Raw genomic sequence first — 21,054 nt, 5'->3', positions numbered from 1 at the left:
GGATATATAGGTGTCTTTGACCTTTCAGTGCCTCATACTGGCCATCCAAATGCTTTTAGATGCTGCCAATAAAGAATGTTTTGAAGTGAGGAAGTTAATTTCAGTGATTTGTGAGGAAATGGCTCCTCAAAGCACAAGAGCATGCAGATTAATGATGTACATTAAAGAAAAGACTTTAATCAGCCCAGGAACTGAAGATTAGCGAAATGAAGACCAGATGTGGGAAGTCGGAAGAGGTTGAAGGTTCACAGATATGCGTGCACACACAAACAATAAAAAGGTACTTGTCTGTGATGTAAGTGACCTTTCTTCATACGTGCAAATGTAGTTGATATTTCCAAGTAAACAACCAAGAAGCAACCTGTGCTATCACAACATTAGCATCATTAGCATCAATGCTAAGACTGATATAGCTCATGTGATAAGGACCAAAATAATTTGAAAAGATTCTCTTCTTGACATTTGTTAATTCTGTTTGTAAAAACAAAGACATTTTATCAGGAAACTAATACTAAAAATAGTTATTTTGTGCGACCTTTGGGACATTTTTGTCTTTTTCATTTTCATTTTTTCGATCACTTTGGCTGTGTTAATGCCAACGGCATAACTTTTGCCAAAGGTGTGTATTTTTAGGGGAATTTTGATATTTCAACCTCAGTTCCTATAATATATCTATAATACACTGTGTACACAAAATAGTTACACTCAGGACCTTCAGGACAAAAATGTCCCCATTGAAAAGCATTAAAACTGCAATATTTGATCCCAGTGCCATTAAAGCATAAAATCATGAATTCTATAATATTATGCTTTCATTCCAGAGCCATGGCTTCAAAATGTACATTTTTAATATTTTCCACCAGATGGCGCCATTTTTCTCATGTTTAGACTATGGAGCAAATACATGCTTTTCCCCTATTTTCTGTTTGCTGTATTACATTGACATTTTACATTTATGCATTTGGCAGATGCTTTTATCCAAAGCTTATCACACTTATTACAGGGACAATTTCCCCGGAGCAACCTGGAGTTAAGTGCCTTGCTCAAGGACACAATGGTGGTGGCTGTGGGCATTAAACCAGCAACCTTCTGATTACCAGTTATGTCCTTTAGCCTTAACCACTCCATATCATAGAGCACTGCAGGCCAATTGAATAAATGATGCAGCTAAAATTATGTGAGTGTGTTGGAATGGATGTCAGAGTGTGTTTTGTATGTGTGTGTGTGTGTGTGTGTGTGTGTAAAAAACAACAGTGGCATTATATAAACAAATTGGCATTTAAATGGTTAAAATCCTGAAAATGAATGAATATTTGGTAGTTATGATCAGGACTGATGTTGGTTAAAAAATCTATGTCAGTGAAAGTGGAAAATAATATTAATATATAATGTTGTTATGCAGTTTTTTGACGCAGATATTTTTGTCCTCTAAGGACCTCTGAGAAACTTTTTTAAATTGACACACAAGGGTTAAATAAAATATGACTAGCATTCCCCTTCCCAGTATTCCAGACAACTGGCGGCTACATCAGAAGTGACTTCCTGTTTTTTTTATTTTTTCTATGAAGTGAGCAGCACATCTGATGACCATATGCCTTTATAAAGCTCCTATTTAACAGTGTACAGTTATGAGAACAGGAGCTACTACAACTGATAATGAGTCCATTAAAAAGCAGCCTGAGGGGGTTAGCTGGAAAAATCCACCAAAACAAACAAGCCACTGCCATTTTAATGATAATGTTAAACAGGAGATTTATGAACACTCTCCATGTCGAGAATATTCTAGCAGACAAACATTTCAGTCACACATGACCACCCTCAGTGCATGAACACCATTCCAAACACAGGCTTTTTTTACATGCCACATGATAGAAATGTCACATGACACACTTAAAAACAAAAATAGTAGTCAAATAAAAGTACAGCTGTGTGACCTTCATCAGTGCAATAAATGGTTCCCAGGATTACAAAGTTACAGCAGTGATCATGTGTTAAAGTCAGTCTGTCCTCAGCAACAATACATCCAGGTGATGCTACAGGGGTTTGTTACCATGTTAACAGCAGTTGACGGACAGTTTTCTAAATCTGCAGGTGTAAATCGGGGCAGGTTAGGAACCATTTTCCCCTCTTCTTTATTTTGATCATTTTCTTGAACACTCATCCTTTTATGAATAAATATCCTCATCAAAAATAGTCTATTATGGTCTGTCTGGGTTAACTTCCTGAATATATAGTGGGCTCCAAACGTCTGAGACTGAGATTTATATCTAGATATAAAGAAAGTTCAAATATTTAAGATTCTGTACTATTTCTAAGCCACTAATCAAATAAACAAATTTCTTAGTGACATTGACCATGTTTACTTCTCTGTATCGAAAAGGCTAGTAAGTGATTTTTTCACACTAAAATCATGTTAACACACAAATTGTTAAGCCTTGTGGCTATACTTTTGAAACAGTGAGTATTTTTAATGCTTATGGATTGTGTAGTGTTAGTTCTTCACTAGAAATCTACTTTTGCTGAAGTCAATATTATGCCACTAATGCTGTTGATTGTAGTGAACCCGGAATATATCTTTAAAGCACAGAAAATATCTATAATAACATCAGGTTTTGCTCATGTCAGCCTTTATGCATGCTGAGCACCTACCAAATACTAAAACAGTCTGAAATTCATACTAAGTTCTCTCTTTCTCTCAGTGATCTGTATGGATATGGCTAATTAAACTTAAATCAAATTATGGCTCTCTACGTTGGCTACTTCAGGGCTACGCAGCTGGGAAGAGGCAGTCGCTGTGTTCAAAATGGCTTCCTGTATCGCATTGCAGTGGTCTTATGTAGTCTAGTGATGCTGCACTCTAGTTCTCTCACTCTCTCCATCAATGATCCGTCTATAGGTCTATCTAGGCTACAACTATATTTGCCTTTCATCCTGAGTCTATATCAGTACATGTTTCAGAGCTAATGTCTGTTAAGGGCAGTAATGTGTGTGAAGTGATAAGTGGGTCAGTGAATAATAAAAAAAGAGCGCTTCCAGCATTTCTCGATTCTCTCTGCAGCATCAGCCCTCCTCCACAGAGCAACGGCTCTCTCCATCTCTCCATTCTCTTCTGCTTTCCTGTCCAGTTGATGCATCAATATCCCATGCACTAAAATAAAATCTGATATTTTTGAGAGAGCAAAATGTCAGAGCAGGGAATCAGTTGTTTTTTCACATTATGCGTAACTCGATTAAATAAGAATTGGACTCAGGCAGGGCCGTAGATTCCAGGGGGGATGGGGGGAGGTAACCCCCCCCCCCCTCAATAATCAAAACAAGCAAGTACAGCCCTCCCAATATTTATACCATGATCAATGGAAACATGTAAATGCTTCACATTGCAACCACAAATGTTCAAGCCAAATCTATGCCCTTGAGCTCAGGTGTTGCTGTGTGACCCTATTATGCTTTCAGACAGTTTTATTTTTCTGCATTACCCTCGACACGCCTCTCACCTCACATTCCCTCCCCCACATCGCAGCAGTCTGTGAGATCAGAACATTTCTTGTTCTCTCCTCCTAACAGTTGATTTCACAATCTAAAGGACCGTATTAAAAGATGTTATGCTGGAAATCTAAACATACAGAATTTTCTTTCTAGCATCCAAGTTCAAAACAACAAAAACTAAGAATATACAGCAGATTTAAAGGGATAGTTCACCAACAAAATTCATCAATTGTGACCTGCTCCATCATTTTGAATCACTTTGACTCAAACACATATTGAGTTTTATGCACTAAAATATAAAGGAGAGCAATTGAAATGGATTATATCATCCAACATTTAAATTATTATATCTCTGCAGCGTTTTAGAGTAGAAACATTACAATAATGTTGTTAAAAAGCTAAAACTTTCATTCTTTAAATGCACAAAACTCAAAATGATGTCACTGGTCACATTTAGCCTATTCACCCTCTCGTTATTCCAAATCAAAAGGAGATGTTAGGCAGAATGAGAGCCTCAGTCACCATTCAGTTTCATTGCATGGAAAAGAAAAAATGCAAAGAAAGTAAATGGTGACTGAGACTAACACACCACCTAACATCTCCTTGTGTGTTCCAAAGAATGCAAAAAGAAATATGGGTTTGAAACAACATGAGGGTGTGTAAGTAGTAATAACAGGATTTTCATTTTGATTGAACTTTTCCTTTAATGATTGTGTAAGTCACCATAAAGATGCATTTAGTTATTTATTTTTGGATTACCACACATAAAATGTTCATAATACCAGGAAGATATCACTAAAATAGGTGTCCTAAAAAATCTAGTTTGTCTCTATGAGAGACCCAAGCAACTGTGAACAGAGTCAGGGGTGTGGCCTATGCTTGTTTTAGCCAATCAGAAAACGTAGCCAATTAGAAACGCTTTCCGTCTTTTGCATGTTAGGATTTGTTGACATCATGTTGACTAAAATTGCATTTTGTGTGTGTGAGTGAGACTATACGTTACATCGCTTAAAACATCGTTAAGATAATAAAGTGTCTGGGTTATAAGATTAATATAAATATCGACTAGTGTATAATTCGCCTCACCTCTGAACAAACATCTGGTTCTTCCGTTTCCCGGGTTTGTCTAGGCACAGTTCTCGTGCCACTCAAGTCAACGTTTAAAACGCTTTGACTAGATGGCCGCAAAAACTTCACGTCACTCTTTCTGGAATCAGCAGTGCCACACAACTCATAATTGTACACGTGCTGTAAAGTTCCTGTGCCCCCTACGTCTGCGTAAAGAGGCGGATAATACGGAATAACTGGCAGATTCGCTCCAGATTTGTAATACATCCGCTCACGTCTCCATCTGTAGCATTTGACTGACAGTATGGCTATGATAGACACGATAAAGAGAAAGGAAACTACAGCCAAGGCCAAGACGAGATAAAAAGTCAGGTTGTCGTTGTATTCCTTGTCGTGCGTAAAGTCAGTGAACTCCGAGAGCACTTCAGGGAAGCTGTCCGCCACCGCCACGTTCACATTGACTGTAGCTGAACGAGAGGGCTGCCCGTTGTCCTCCACTACAACAGTGAGCCTTTGTTTCACAGCATCTTTATCTGTCACTTGACGTACAGTTCTTATTTCTCCATTCTGTAAGCCCACTTCAAACAGCGCCCTGTCTGTGGCTTTCTGCAGTTTATATGAGAGCCAGGCATTCTGTCCAGAGTCCACATCAACAGCCACCACTTTAGTGACCAGATAACCCACATCTGCCGAACGAGGCACTATTTCAGCCACCACAGAAGCACCAGACTGGACCGGATACAGAACCTGAGGCGCGTTGTCATTCTGGTCCTGAATAATGATTTTCACACTCACGTTGCTGCTGAGAGGAGGGGAGCCTCCGTCTTGCGCTTTTACTGTAATTGTAAAGGACTTTAATTGCTCATAATCAAATGACTTCGTTGCATAAACCGCCCCACTGTCAGAATTGATCGAAACTAAGGACGAAATCGGTGTGCCGTTCAAATCATTATCAAAAATGAAGTAGGACACGCGTGCGTTCGCTCCCAAATCTGCGTCATGCGCTTTTACGCTGAACAAAGACAGAGATGGAGAATTATTCTCCATCACATACGCATTATATGCGTCCTGCTCAAACTGAGGTGCATGATCGTTCACATCTGTGATTTTTACGCTCAATGTCTTTTTGTTTAGCAAAGGCGGGCGGCCACCATCTTTGGCAGTGATGGTAATATTATATTCTCCTGTTTCCTCTCTATCTAGCTCGGTGTCCGTGACTATACTGTAATAATTCGTCAAAGATGATTCGATTTTGAAAGGAAGACTTTTGTCAATTGAACAGGTAACCTTTCCGTTTTCTTCAGCATCACTGTCTTGTATATTTATCATGGCCACCACGGTGCCAGGCGGCGAATTTTCAGGTATAGTGTTTGAAAAAGACATAAGCGTTATTTTTGGTGCGTTATCATTGACGTCTGTTACCTCCACAAGCACCTCAGACGAGTCGGATAACCCCCCCTGATCTTTCGCTTGGATTTTAAATTCATGGATAGCAGACTCCTCAAAATCAAGCTCACCAATCAACCGTATTTCACCACTCGACGGATCGACAGAAAACAGGTCTCGGATTTTGGGCGTGGTGTGCTCGAAATAATATCCAATTTGTCCATTTGAGACCGTATCAGCATCGGTTGCATTAACAGTAATCAGCAACGACCCCTTGGCAGTGTTTTCGGGGACAGATATTCTATACATGTCCTTTAGGAACACTGGAGCATTGTCATTGTTATCTAAAACAATAATGTGGATTTTTACAGTGCCTGAGCGTTTCGGATTGCCTCCATCTGAAGCAGTTATAGTCAAAAGCAGATGTTCTTGTTTCTCTCTATCTAAAGGCGTTTGCAAAACAAGCTCGACATTTTTACCACTACCAGATCGACTGTTTGTCTTCAGAGTAAAATGATCGGATGGATGAACCGAATAACTTTGAATACTATTAATGCCCACATCAGGATCAACTGCGCTATCCACAGTAAAACGCGCTCCGTTAGAAGCAGACTCGCTTATTTCTAATGTAATTTCACCTCTTGGAAATGCAGGACTGTTGTCATTTACATCCAGTATTTCTAGAGTGATGCGATAGAGCTCGATAGGATTTTCTAAGATGACTTCAAAGCTGAGGCTGCAAGCAGATACAGCACCAGCGCACAAAAGCTCCCGGTCTATTCTCTCCTTGATAATGATGTGCCCTTTCTCCCGGTCCAGCCCCACATATTCCCGGCCACCGGCTGTAAAGATCCTCGCTTTCCCCGTTGTTAGCCTTTTAAGCTCAAGACCCAGGTCTTTAACGATGTCTCCGACGAATGAGCCGGGTGGCATCTCCTCTGGCACGGAGTAACGGACCTGTCCGTACGCGCCATAGAGAAAATGCGCACAGAACAGCAGTATGCACGGCGGCCATGCAGAACCACAATCTTTCCTTTTCATGCCGATAATGGGCCTTTAGTTCTCACAAAATGATACACGATATCCACTGGATAGCACAGAAAATAATAATAAAAATTATTACATTAAGGTAAAGACAAAAACCGAACCAAATCAAAGATATATCCTTTTAGGAGCGTCCTCCAGATTTGGCAGTGCGCACTCCTTTGTATCAGATGTACAATGCTTACATGCGCAAATGGCTCGGAAAGGAAGGCGTGTATTATGCATTAAACCAGAAATATCAGCCCTATCAAGCAACAGCGACGCTTAGGGTTCAATATAAGAACTGCACACTGCTTTTTCCAGACATTTTAAGTGCTGTGTGTGGGGAAATGTGGTAGATGGAGCTAGGCGCAAATGACAAAACGGTTCACTTTTACGCACAACAGTCAGAGAAAGGTGTGGATGCCTTGCAGTTGGAAAAGTATTCATTTCAACAATAGTTAAACCTATTCTCTTCACTACTGAAAAAAATCTTCTTGTGGAAATGAAAATGGAAAATGCACAAATGCCTAAAGTGCTGTATACACGCGCAAGGTGTCTGTATTGAGTATATTTTAACATGTTACTCCTTAAGAATATATTTCAAATGCAGCATGAACAAAATTTAAACAAAACATTAGCATATCTAACTGCACGTGTCTCACCTGATCCTCTAAATCTCTGGATGTCTGCGCATGCGGTATTGTTTGTGTTCCACTGGTGTCCAGACTAATGATGCTCTCACTGCAAGGTCTGACGTATTTCAGATCACTCTTTCTGGAGTCAGTGGTTCTGCAAACCTCATAATTGTACACGTGCTGTAAAGTTCCTGTGCCCCCTACGTCCGCGTAAAGAGGCGGATAATACGGAATAACTGGCAGATTCGCCCCAGATTTGTAATACATCCGCTCACGTCTCCATCTGTAGCATTTGACTGACAGTATGGCTATGATAGACACGATAAAGAGAAAGGAAACTACAGCCAAGGCCAAGACGAGATAAAAAGTCAGGTTGTCGTTGTATTCCTTGTCGTGCGTAAAGTCAGTGAACTCCGAGAGCACTTCAGGGAAGCTGTCCGCCACCGCCACGTTCACATTGACTGTAGCTGAACGAGAGGGCTGCCCGTTGTCCTCCACTACAACAGTGAGCCTTTGTTTCACAGCATCTTTATCTGTCACTTGACGTACAGTTCTTATTTCTCCATTCTGTAAGCCCACTTCAAACAGCGCCCTGTCTGTGGCTTTCTGCAGTTTATATGAGAGCCAGGCATTCTGTCCAGAGTCCACATCAACAGCCACCACTTTAGTGACCAGATAACCCACATCTGCCGAACGAGGCACTATTTCAGCCACCACAGAAGCACCAGACTGGACCGGATACAGAACCTGAGGCGCGTTGTCATTCTGGTCCTGAATAATGATTTTCACACTCACGTTGCTGCTGAGAGGAGGGGAGCCTCCGTCTTGCGCTTTTACGCGGATGTTAAATTCTTTTATTTGCTCATAATCGAAAGAACGAACAGCGAGAATCTCTCCGCTCTCTGCATTCACTGAAATATACGTCGAAGCAGAGACACCATTCACAAGAATATCTTCTAGAAAATATGAAATACGCGCATTATTGCCAGAGTCTCTGTCATGCGCTTTAACAGATGAAACAGAGACTCCTGGTGAATTATTTTCCATCACATATGCGGTGTATGACTGACGCTGAAAAACAGGGGCGTTGTCATTGACATCAGAGATTTTCAGATTTAAGGTTTTATTAGTAGAGAAAGAGGGCGAGCCCTCATCAATAGCTGTTATTGTGATATTATATTCAGATATTGCTTCCCGATCTAAAATCTGATCAGTTACTAAACTGTAGAAATTCGCGGAGGATGATTTGATGTGAAAAGGCAAGTCTGAATTAACGAAGCATTTAATTTGTCCGTTTTTACCGGAGTCTATATCTTTAATATTGAGCATCGCAATCACCGTGTCAGGGGCAGAGTCCTCTGTAATGGGACTGGAAAATGATATAACACTGATTACAGGTGCATTATCATTAACGTCGGTCAGTTCAATGAGCACTTTGCTATTATCAGTAAGTCCTCCCTTATCCATGGCCTCAAGATTCAGTTCGTATTGCTTTGATTTTTCATAGTCCAACAGGCCATTCACGTAAATGTTTCCGTTGTTCGGATCAATTCTGAAAAGGTCTAATTCTTTTCCAGAGCTTTGTGAAAACGAATATGTCACCTCACCATTTGATCCTTTGTCTTTGTCTGTAGCACTCACAGTCAGCACTACTGTACCTACTTGTGCATTTTCCGCTAAAGAAACTCTGTACACTGACTGACTGAACGCGGGGGTATTGTCGTTTGCATCAATTACTGTGACGCTTATTTTAACTGTTCCAGATTTTTGAGGGTTACCTCCATCATATGCAGTCAAGGTTAATTTGAGTTCCTCTTTTTGCTCTCTGTCTAATGGAGATTGCAATACCATCTCAACGTATTTTGTACCATCAGAACGCGACAGTTCTTTCAATGAAAAATTATCTGTTGGTATCAGAGTGTATCTTTGGAGCGTATTCAAACCCACATCAGGATCGTGCGCTCTATCTAAAGAAAAGCGAGCACCGGGAACGGCCAGCTCGCTAATCTGAAAGTGTATCTCCTTTCTAGTGAAAACAGGAGCATGATCATTGACATCTAATATTTCTACATCAATTCTATGCAGCTCCATGGGGTTTTCTAGAATGATCTGAAAATGTAATGAGCAGGGAGACACTTGGGCGCACAGCTCCTCTCTATCTATCCTCTCTTTCACTACCAGAGTCCCTTTCTCCACATTCAGACCGATGTACTCACGACTGTCCTCCGTAAAGATCCGCGCTCGGCCAGATTTGAGCCTCTTAACATCCAAACCGAGATCCTGAACGATATTTCCCACCAACGATCCCTTTGTCATCTCCTCTGGAATAGAATAACGGACCTGCCCGTGCGCAACAGCCATGACAAAGACGCACAGCACGAGAGGCTGCATTAGCCATGATGCAATCCGTGTCGAAGATGCGCCTCTTTGGGCGTTAAAAGAACAAAGAACCGACATATTCCAGATCTTCTATCCCATTAAAGAATATAAGACAAAGATCCAGAGAATCAGAAAGGACGGAAAACGGGAAAATTATCCGAAAATAAAGGACCACGAATGTCTGGACGCGCCAGTAATAGAAAGAGACCGTCTGAAATGAAAGAGAGATTCTGCAGACTGGATGATGTCAGAAAGTGGAGGAGGATCTTAAAACGAGAGTTTAAACCTTGCAAACACTGAACAACAGCGGCACATAGAGTATAAGATAAATATTACAACACAAAATGTGGTCAAGAGCAATAAAACACTAAAGCAATTGCAATCAAAGAAGTGTAGGCTGAACATTTTTCTTTGCTTTAATTTTTGATGACATAACATAAATAAGGTCAAACTTAACCAAAAGCAAATTAGTCAAAAAGCAAAGTAGAAAATATTAAATAATGTATTAAATGTAGGCCGTGCGCACAGATACCTTAAAATAAACCTGCATTAAACATCTTATTGGATCAAGTGTCATTTAAAGATTATATTTGAAAAGATACTACATGTAATTGTCTGTAAAATATTGCAAATGTTGGCCTAATATTTGGAATAAATAAAAAGTGAAAAATACACTGTCACGGATACGTCATAATGCATTCAACATAGTTCGTGTTTTATACTGTTTCGAGCAACCACAGCTGCCAATTTTTTCACCATAAGTTTAATTTTTTTTATTTAATTTTTTTTAAATTATTATTATAACAACACAGATAAAGTCAGGAGGAGCAAAATATCATTGACATAAAAAGTCATATTTATAAACATTCACCCGAGCTCACCTGATCAAAAGAATCGTCATTAGTCAGTTTTTCTCTCTGCGCATGCGGGAGTGTTTGTGTTCCACTGGTGTCCAGACTAATGATGCTCTCACTGCAAGGTCTGACGTATTTCAGATCACTCTTTCTGGAGTCAGTGGTTCTGCAAACCTCATAATTGTACACGTGCTGTAAAGTTCCTGTGCCCCCTACGTCTGCGTAAAGAGGCGGATAATACGGAATAACTGGCAGATTCGCTCCAGATTTGTAATACATCCGCTCACGTCTCCATCTGTAGCATTTGACTGACAGTATGGCTATGATAGACACGATAAAGAGAAAGGAAACTACAGCCAAGGCCAAGACGAGATAAAAAGTCAGGTTGTCGTTGTATTCCTTGTCGTGCGTAAAGTCAGTGAACTCCGAGAGCACTTCAGGGAAGCTGTCCGCCACCGCCACGTTCACATTGACTGTAGCTGAACGAGAGGGCTGCCCGTTGTCCTCCACTACAACAGTGAGCCTTTGTTTCACAGCATCTTTATCTGTCACTTGACGTACAGTTCTTATTTCTCCATTCTGTAAGCCCACTTCAAACAGCGCCCTGTCTGTGGCTTTCTGCAGTTTATATGAGAGCCAGGCATTCTGTCCAGAGTCCACATCAACAGCCACCACTTTAGTGACCAGATAACCCACATCTGCCGAACGAGGCACTATTTCAGCCACCACAGAAGCACCAGACTGGACCGGATACAGAACCTGAGGCGCGTTGTCATTCTGGTCCTGAATAATGATTTTCACACTCACGTTGCTGCTGAGAGGAGGGGAGCCTCCGTCTTGCGCTTTTACGCGGATGTTAAATTCTTTTATTTGCTCATAATCGAAAGAACGAACAGCGAGAATCTCTCCGCTCTCTGCATTCACTGAAATATACGTCGAAGCAGAGACACCATTCACAAGAATATCTTCTAGAAAATATGAAATACGCGCATTATTGCCAGAGTCTCTGTCATGCGCTTTAACAGATGAAACAGAGACTCCTGGTGAATTATTTTCCATCACATATGCGGTGTATGACTGACGCTGAAAAACAGGGGCGTTGTCATTGACATCAGAGATTTTCAGATTTAAGGTTTTATTAGTAGAGAAAGAGGGCGAGCCCTCATCAATAGCTGTTATTGTGATATTATATTCAGATATTGCTTCCCGATCTAAAAGCTGCTCATTGATCAAACTGTAGAAATTTGAGGCTGATTGTCTGATTCGGAATGGTAAACTAGGGTTAATGAAACACCTTACCTGTCCATTTTTCCCTGAATCTAAATCTTTGACATTCAGCATCGCTATTACAGTCTCGGGGGCGGAATTTTCTGGTAAAGGGTTTGAAAAAGATATTACATTAATTACAGGCGCATTGTCATTGACATCTGTAATTTCCACCATCACTTTAGCGGTATCTGTTAAACCACCATGATCTGTCGCAACCACATTCAGTTCATATTTCTTGGATTTTTCAAAGTCTAGAGGGCCAGTGACTATTATTTGACCAGTTGTTGGATCTATATTAAATATATCTGCGATACTGTCGCTGCTTTCCGAGAATGAATATGACACTTGTTTATTTGTTCCCTGGTCCGCATCAGTTGCACTAACCTTAAACACGATTAAACCATTTTCAGCATTTTCAGCAACAAGCGCTGTATAAACAGACTGACTAAATACAGGTGCGTTGTCATTTGCATCCATTACTATAACGTTTATCTTTAATGAACCGGATTTTTGCGGGGTTCCGCCATCAAAAGCCGTTAATATAAGATTATACTCCTCGTGTTTTTCTCTGTCTAATGGTGACTGTAAAACCATTTCCACATATTTAGTGCCGTCAGTGTGAGACAACGTTTTGAGGACAAAATGTTCGTTTGGATTTAATTTATACGCCTGAAGAGAATTTAAACCAACATCTGGATCTTTCGCGCTGTCGATAGAATATCTAGCTCCTGGGATCGCCAGTTCACTAATTTGAAAATTAATTTCCTTTTTCGTGAAAACAGGCGCATGATCATTGATATCTAATATTTCTACATCAATTCTATGCAGCTCCATGGGGTTTTCTAGAATGATCTGAAAATGTAATGAGCAGGGAGACACTTGGGCGCACAGCTCCTCTCTATCTATCCTCTCTTTCACTACCAGAGTCCCTTTCTCCACATTCAGACCGATGTACTCACGACTGTCCTCCGTAAAGATCCGCGCTCGGCCAGATTTGAGCCTCTTAACATCCAAACCGAGATCCTGAACGATATTTCCCACCAGCGAGCCCTTTGTCATCTCCTCTGGAATAGAATAACGGACCTGCCCGTGCGCAACAGCCATGACAAAGACGCACAGCACGAGAGGCTGCATTAGCCATGATGCAATCCGTGTCGAAGATGCGCCTCTTTGGACGTTAAAAGAACAAAGAACCGACATATTCCAGATCTTCTATTCCATTAAAGAAGATGAGACAAAGATCCAGAGAATCAGAAAGGACGGAAAACGGGAAAATTATCCGAAAATAAAGGACCACGAATGTCTGGACGCGCCAGTAATAGAAAGAGACCGTCTGAAATGAAAGAGAGATTCTGCAGACTGGATGATGTCAGAAAGTGGAGGAGGATCTTAAAACGATAGTTTAAACCTTGCAAACACTGAACAACAGCGGCACATAGAGTATAAGATAAATATTACAACACAAAATGTGATCAAGAGCAATAAAACACTAAAGCAAATGCAATCAATGAAGTGTAGGCTGAACATTTTTCTTTGCTTTAATTTTTGATGACATAGCATAAATAAGGTCAAACTTAACCAAAAGCAAATTAGTCAAAAAGCAAAGTAGAAAATATTAAATAATGTATTAAATGTAGGCCGTGCGCACAGATACCTTAAAAAAACCTGCATTAAACATCTTATTGGATCAAGTGTCATTTAAAGATTATATGTGAAAAGATACTACATGTAATTGTCTGTAAAATATTGCAAATGTTGGCCTAATATTTGGAATAAATAAAAAGTGAAAAATACACTGTCACGGATACGTCATAATGCATTCAACATAGTTCGTGTTTTATACTGTTTCGAGCAACCACAGCTGCCAGTTTTTTCACCATAAGTTTAATTTTTTTTATATTATTATTATAACAACACAGATAAAGTCAGGAGGAGCAAAATATCATTGACATAAAAAGTCATATTTATAAACATTCACCCGAGCTCACCTGATCAAAAGAATCGTCATTAGTCAGTTTTTCTCTCTGCGCATGCGGGAGTGTCTGTGTTCCACTGGTGTCCAGACTAATGATGCTCTCACTGCAAGGTCTGACGTATTTCAGATCACTCTTTCTGGAGTCAGTGGTTCTGCAAACCTCATAATTGTACACGTGCTGTAAAGTTCCTGTGCCCCCTACGTCTGCGTAAAGAGGCGGATAATACGGAATAACTGGCAGATTCGCTCCAGATTTGTAATACATCCGCTCACGTCTCCATCTGTAGCATTTGACTGACAGTATGGCTATGATAGACACGATAAAGAGAAAGGAAACTACAGCCAAGGCCAAGACGAGATAAAAAGTCAGGTTGTCGCTGTATTCCTTGTCGTGCGTAAAGTCAGTGAACTCCGAGAGCACTTCAGGGAAGCTGTCCGCCACCGCCACGTTCACATTGACTGTAGCTGAACGAGAGGGCTGCCCGTTGTCCTCCACTACAACAGTGAGCCTTTGTTTCACAGCATCTTTATCTGTCACTTGACGTACAGTTCTTATTTCTCCATTCTGTAAGCCCACTTCAAACAGCGCCCTGTCTGTGGCTTTCTGCAGTTTATATGAGAGCCAGGCATTCTGTCCAGAGTCCACATCAACAGCCACCACTTTAGTGACCAGATAACCCACATCTGCCGAACGAGGCACTATTTCAGCCACCACAGAAGCACCAGACTGGACCGGATACAGAACCTGAGGCGCGTTGTCATTCTGGTCCTGAATAATGATTTTCACACTCACGTTGCTGCTGAGAGGAGGGGAGCCTCCGTCTTGCGCTTTTACGCGGATGTTAAATTCTTTTATTTGCTCATAATCGAAAGAACGAACAGCGAGAATCTCTCCGCTCTCTGCATTCACTGAAATATACGTCGAAGCAGAGACACCATTCACAAGAATATCTTCTAGAAAATATGAAACACGCGCATTATTGCCAGAGTCTCTGTCATGCGCTTTAACAGATGAAACAGAGACTCCTGGTGAATTATTTTCCATCACATATGCGGTGTATGACTGACGCTGAAAAACAGGGGCGTTGTCATTGACATCAGAGATTTTCAGATTTAAGGTTTTATTAGTAGAGAAAGAGGGCGAGCCCTCATCAATAGCTGTTATTGTGATATTATATTCAGAGACCATTTCACGATCCAAAAGCTCATCAGTAACCAGACTGTAAAATTTTGGCGTGGATGACTTTATTTTAAATGGTAAAGTTTGAGGAATGTAACACTTAACTATTCCGTTTTTACCCGAATCTAAATCTTTGACATTCAACATCGCTATAACAGTCTCTGAGGCTGAGTTCTCCGGCACAGGGTTTGAGAATGAAATTACGCTTATTAAGGGGACATTGTCGTTTATATCAGTAATTTCAATATGCACTTTGCTGGTATCGCTTAATCCTCCTTTGTCTGTTGCTTCGACATATAATTCATATTTTTTTGATTTCTCGAAATCTAGTGGACCATTAACTGTAATATCTCCGGTAGTCGAATCTATTTTGAAAAGATCAGAGAAGCTTTGACTACTCTGAGAGAAAGAATAGGTAACCTCTCCATTAGATCCCAGATCGCCATCAGTTGCACTAACACGTAAAACAGTGGATTCTTTTGAAATATTCTCTGGAATAGAAGCTCTATAGACCGACTGACTGAATACAGGTGCGTTGTCATTTGCATCTAAAACAATAACGTTTATCTTGACAGTGCCCGTTTTCTGAGGGTTTCCGCCATCGAATGCAGTTAATATCAGTTTATGATCCTCCACAATCTCTCTGTCCAGAGGTTTTTGCAAAATCATCTCCACATATTTTGTATCGTCCTGATTAGCAGGTATTTTAACTGTAAAATGATCAGATGGGTGTAGTTTATATGTCTGAATTGAATTTAGACCTACATCTGGATCTTTCGCACTGTCGATAGAATATCGAGCCCCAGATAAAGCAGATTCACTAATTTGAAAGGTAATCTCTTTGTTCATGAAAACAGGCGCATGATCATTGATATCTAATATTTCTACATCAATTCTATGCAGCTCCATGGGGTTTTCTAGAATGATCTGAAAATGTAATGAGCAGGGAGACACTTGGGCGCACAGCTCCTCTCTATCTATCCTCTCTTTCACTACCAGAGTCCCTTTCTCCACATTCAGACCGATGTACTCACGACTGTCCTCCGTAAAGATCCGCGCTCGACCAGATTTGAGCCTCTTAACATCCAAACCGAGATCCTGAACGATATTTCCCACCAGCGAGCCCTTTGTCATCTCCTCTGGAATAGAATAACGGACCTGCCCGTGCGCAACGGCCATGACAAAGACGCACAGCACGAGAGGCTGCATTAGCCATGATGCAATCCGTGTCGAAGATGCGCCTCTTTGGGCGTTAAAAGAACAAAGAACCGACATATTCCAGATCTACTATTCCATTAAAGATGATGAGACAAAGATCCAGAGAATCAGAAAGGAAAATTATCCGAAAATAAAGGACCACGAATGTCTGGACGCGCCAGTAATAGAAAGAGACCGTCTGAAATGAAAGAGAGATTCTGCAGACTGGATGATGTCAGAAAGTGGAGGAGGATCTAATAACAAGCGTCTGAAACCCGCACACACTGAACAACAGCGGCACTTAGAGCATCAGAGGAATATTACATTGAAAAATTGTTGTGATAAAGAGCAACACAAAAATCTCAAAGAATTGGAATGAAAGAAATATACACACTTTCCTCTGCTTTAATATAGATTTTGGATTATATATATATATATATATATATATATATATATATATATATATATATATATATATATATATTATAACCATTAATACAAAGTAATGATGGAACGATTATATATTGAGACTCAGCCCATTGGCACACACATGCACACTGTAAAATGCTTTTAGGGAACATATTAAATTGAATATCTTAGGCTGGGTTTCTGAAAAAGTTGCAAATAAACCAGCACGTAGATAGCTCTTTTGTAAGTATAAATGAAGTGCTTCCTTATGGGAGCTGCCCAGTCGATGGGTGCTGAACTATAATGCCACAATTTTGCCAATATGTCCTGGAGTGAAATACGTGGAAAAATACATGTAAATAGTGCGGAAATTATGTCAAACATAGACATTGTGTGAAATCTTGTCAAGGTGCCAAAAGTTTTCAAATATTCCTGAATATAGAAACAATGATGGGTTTGGTGAAACGGGATTTCAGATATAATGATGCTCAACTTCATAAAGATTAATAAAAGTGACCCAAGAAAATGAATATCATGTAATTGCACATGGTGTGAATCATTATAAGAGACTCTCTCTTAGTCCTTTGTTTTGTTCCTTTGGCTGGAAACTTAATTGAAGAACACCAAACAGGATTCAAATTATGGGCATCAGTAATTATTGCACTACTCATTGACCTATCACAAAACAGACAGACAATATATAGAGGTCTAGGCATTGTGCACTCTTAGTCTTTCTGCCAGTGCATCATACACCTTGTGACTGCTATGTAAACAGACGAGACCACATGACCACATATGAACCAACTGGAGGAAGGAACAAGAGGATTATGATATGGAAGACAGAGGAAATTGCTTGTTGCACATTTTCACTCTAATCTCCCATGTTAACAATATTTGATTACATCATTTTCAGTATTCCCACCTATTTAAGATTTAAACTGTAGGGTTACATATGTGTTCTTATGAAATCAATATATATAATAAGAACATATTATCTCTATATTGCCATTGTAGTTATGCTTATCAAAGAAGGCCGACGTTATACAGTAGCTATTATCTGTCATTTAAAATTGCCTGTTGTTTTAAATGCGATTTTAACACGTTTTTATCCTTGTAAATAGTGTACAATGGCTTTCCATTTATCAAAATACATTAAAAAAAATGTAAATGCCCATTTGCCTCTGATAAACTATAAAAGATGTGGTAAAGAAACACTTAATTTGAACATAATAGATTTACAATATGGCCTGTGGCTCTTGTTAATTCGTTTAATTAAACGATGCTTTTGGGAAACGCCGCAGAGATTAAATGTAAGTTAAATAATTATATATAAATAACCAGTACAAGTTATTGTCTGTAAAATACTGTTAAAGTTGTGTTATTAAAGTATGAAAAATATACAGTCACCAATACGTTATGTCGTAATACATGAAACATCGTCATTGTTTTATGGGCTACTGTAAATATCTAGCAACCACAAATGCCATTTTTCCAAAGTAAATTTAGCTTTTTTACTGTGCACAATAACAACGTTGAGAAAGGGGGGGCTTTGACATCAAAACGTCATATTCATAACCATTCATCCGAGCTCACCTGATCAAAAGAATCGTCATTGGTCAGTTTCTCTCTCTGCGCATGCGGGAGTGTTTGTGTTCCACTGGTGTCCAGACTAATGATGCTCTCACTGCAAGGTCTGACGTATTTCAGATCACTCTTTCTGGAGTCAGTGGTTCTGCAAACCTCATAATTGTACACGTGCTGTAAAGTTCCTGTGCCCCCTACGTCTGCGTAAAGAGGCGGATAATACGGAATAACTGGCAGATTCGCTCCAGATTTGTAATACATCCTCTCACGTCTCCATCTGTAGCATTTGACTGACAGTATGGCTATGATAGACACGATAAAGAGAAAGGAAACTACAGCCAAGGCCAAGACGAGATAAAAAGTCAGGTTGTCTCTGTATTCCTTGTCGTGCGTAAAGTCAGTGAACTCCGAGAGCACTTCAGGGAAGCTGTCCGCCACCGCCACGTTCACACTGACTGTAGCTGAACGAGAGGGCTGCCCGTTGTCCTCCACTACAACAGTGAGCCTTTGTTTCACAGCATCTTTATCTGTCACTTGACGTACAGTTCTTATTTCTCCATTCTGTAAGCCCACTTCAAACAGCGCCCTGTCTGTGGCTTTCTGCAGTTTATATGAGAGCCAGGCATTCTGTCCAGAGTCCACATCAACAGCCACCACTTTAGTGACCAGATAACCCACATCTGCCGAACGAGGCACTATTTCAGCCACCACAGAAGCACCAGACTGGACCGGATACAGAACCTGAGGCGCGTTGTCATTCTGGTCCTGAATAATGATTTTCACACTCACGTTGCTGCTGAGAGGAGGGTTTCCGCCGTCTTGCGCTTTTACGCGGATGTTAAATTCTTTTATTTGCTCATAATCGAAAGAACGAACAGCGAGAATCTCTCCGCTCTCTGCATTCACTGAAATATACGTCGAAGCAGAGACACCATTCACAAGAATATCTTCTAGAAAATATGAAATACGCGCATTATTGCCAGAGTCTCTGTCGTGCGCTTTAACAGATGAAACAGAGACTCCTGGTGAATTATTTTCCATCACATATGCGGTGTATGACTGACGCTGAAAAACAGGGGCGTTGTCATTGACATCAGAGATTTTCAGATTTAAGGTTTTATTAGTAGAGAAAGAGGGCGAGCCCTCATCAATAGCTGTTATTGTGATATTATATTCAGATATTGCTTCCCGATCTAAAAGCTGCTCAGTGATCAAACTGTAGATATTTTGGGCGGATGATTTTACTTTAAAAGGCAAGTTTGGAGAAATTACGCATTTTACCTGTCCGTTTTTCCCAGAATCTAAATCTTTAATATTCAGCATCGCTATCACAGTCTCCGGCGCCGCATCTTCAGGTATTGGGTTAGAAAATGAAATTACACTAATCATGGGTGCATTGTCATTAACATCAATTAATTCGATGATAACTTTACTGGAATCTGTCATGCCACCTTTGTCCGTTGCCTCAACGTTTAACTGAAAATGTTTTGACTTTTCAAAATCCAGGTCACCGTTAACAGTAATGGCACCGCTATCTGCATTTATACTGAATAGCTCTAAAGCCTTTCCCGATGTTTGTGAGAAGGAATATGCCAGTTCAGCATTCGTTCCTTTGTCTTTATCAGTTGCAATCACACTCACGACATCAGTGCCTTTCGATGAATTCTCAAGCAAAGAAACTCTGTACACGGGGAGACTAAATACAGGAGCATTGTCGTTTGCGTCAATAACTAAAACACTTATTTTTATAGTGCCTGATTTCGGAGGAATGCCGCCATCAAACGCCGTCAATGTTAATTTATTCTCCTCTTGTTTTTCTCTATCTAGTGGTGTTTGTAGAATCATTTCTACATATTTCAATCCATCATTTCCCGTCTGTTCTTTCAAAGAAAAATAATCAGTCGGAAGAAGTGTGTATCTTTGAAGGTTATTTAAACCCACATCATAATCTTGCGCATTATCCAATGAAAATTTTGCTCCAGGTGCAGCGGATTCGCTTATTTGAAAATGTATTTCTCGCCGAGTAAAAACAGGAGCATTATCATTGATATCTAATATTTCTACATCAATTCTATGCAGCTCCATGGGGTTTTCTAGAATGATCTGAAAATGTAATGAGCAGGGAGACACTTGGGCGCACAGCTCCTCTCTATCTATCCTCTCTTTCACTACAAGAGTCCCTTTATCCACATTCAGACCGATGTACTCACGACTGTCCTCCGTAAAGATCCGCGCTCGACCAGATTTGAGCCTCTTAACATCCAAACCGAGATCCTGAACGATATTTCCCACCAGCGAGCCCTTTGTCATCTCCTCTGGAATAGAATAACGGACCTGCCCGTGCGCAACAGCCATGACAAAGACGCACAGCACGAGAGGCTGCATTAGCCATGATGCAATCCGTGTCGAAGATGCGCCTCTTTGGGCGTTAAAAGAACAAAGAACCGACATATTCCAGATCTTCTATTCCATTAAAGAAGATGAGACAAAGATCCAGAGAATCAGAAGGAACGGAAAACAGGAAAATTATCCGAAAATAAAGGAGCACGAATGTCTGGACGCGCCAGTAATAGAAAGAGACCGTCTGAAATGAAAGAGAGATTCTGC

The 21,054-nt window shown here is 40.3% G+C and overlaps 1 protein-coding gene across 43 annotated transcripts in view; it reads right to left on the bottom strand.

Annotated features, from left to right (window-relative positions):
• The window catches only part of LOC127413200 (protocadherin gamma-A2-like), a 144,557-nt gene that overhangs the window by 41,710 nt on the left and 81,793 nt on the right, over positions 1–21,054 (bottom strand). For 2 of the 43 annotated variants that reach the window (XM_051650098.1, XM_051650100.1), the window contains exon 2: positions 4,573–5,372. The exons of 33 other annotated variants lie outside the window; for them this stretch is intronic. In XM_051650098.1, the coding sequence (XP_051506058.1) occupies positions 4,573–5,372 (800 nt within the window). Of the gene's footprint in view, positions 1–4,572; positions 7,118–10,861; positions 13,420–14,091; positions 16,633–18,456; positions 21,012–21,054 lie in introns of those variants that run through there. 8 more of the 43 variants (XM_051650086.1, XM_051650093.1, XM_051650087.1 and 5 more) reach the window with 6 other exon arrangements.

Source organism: Myxocyprinus asiaticus, chromosome 22, assembly GCF_019703515.2.
Source record: "Myxocyprinus asiaticus isolate MX2 ecotype Aquarium Trade chromosome 22, UBuf_Myxa_2, whole genome shotgun sequence".
Classification (NCBI taxonomy): domain Eukaryota; kingdom Metazoa; phylum Chordata; class Actinopteri; order Cypriniformes; family Catostomidae; genus Myxocyprinus; species Myxocyprinus asiaticus.
This window is presented reverse-complemented; position numbering and strand designations above follow the sequence as displayed.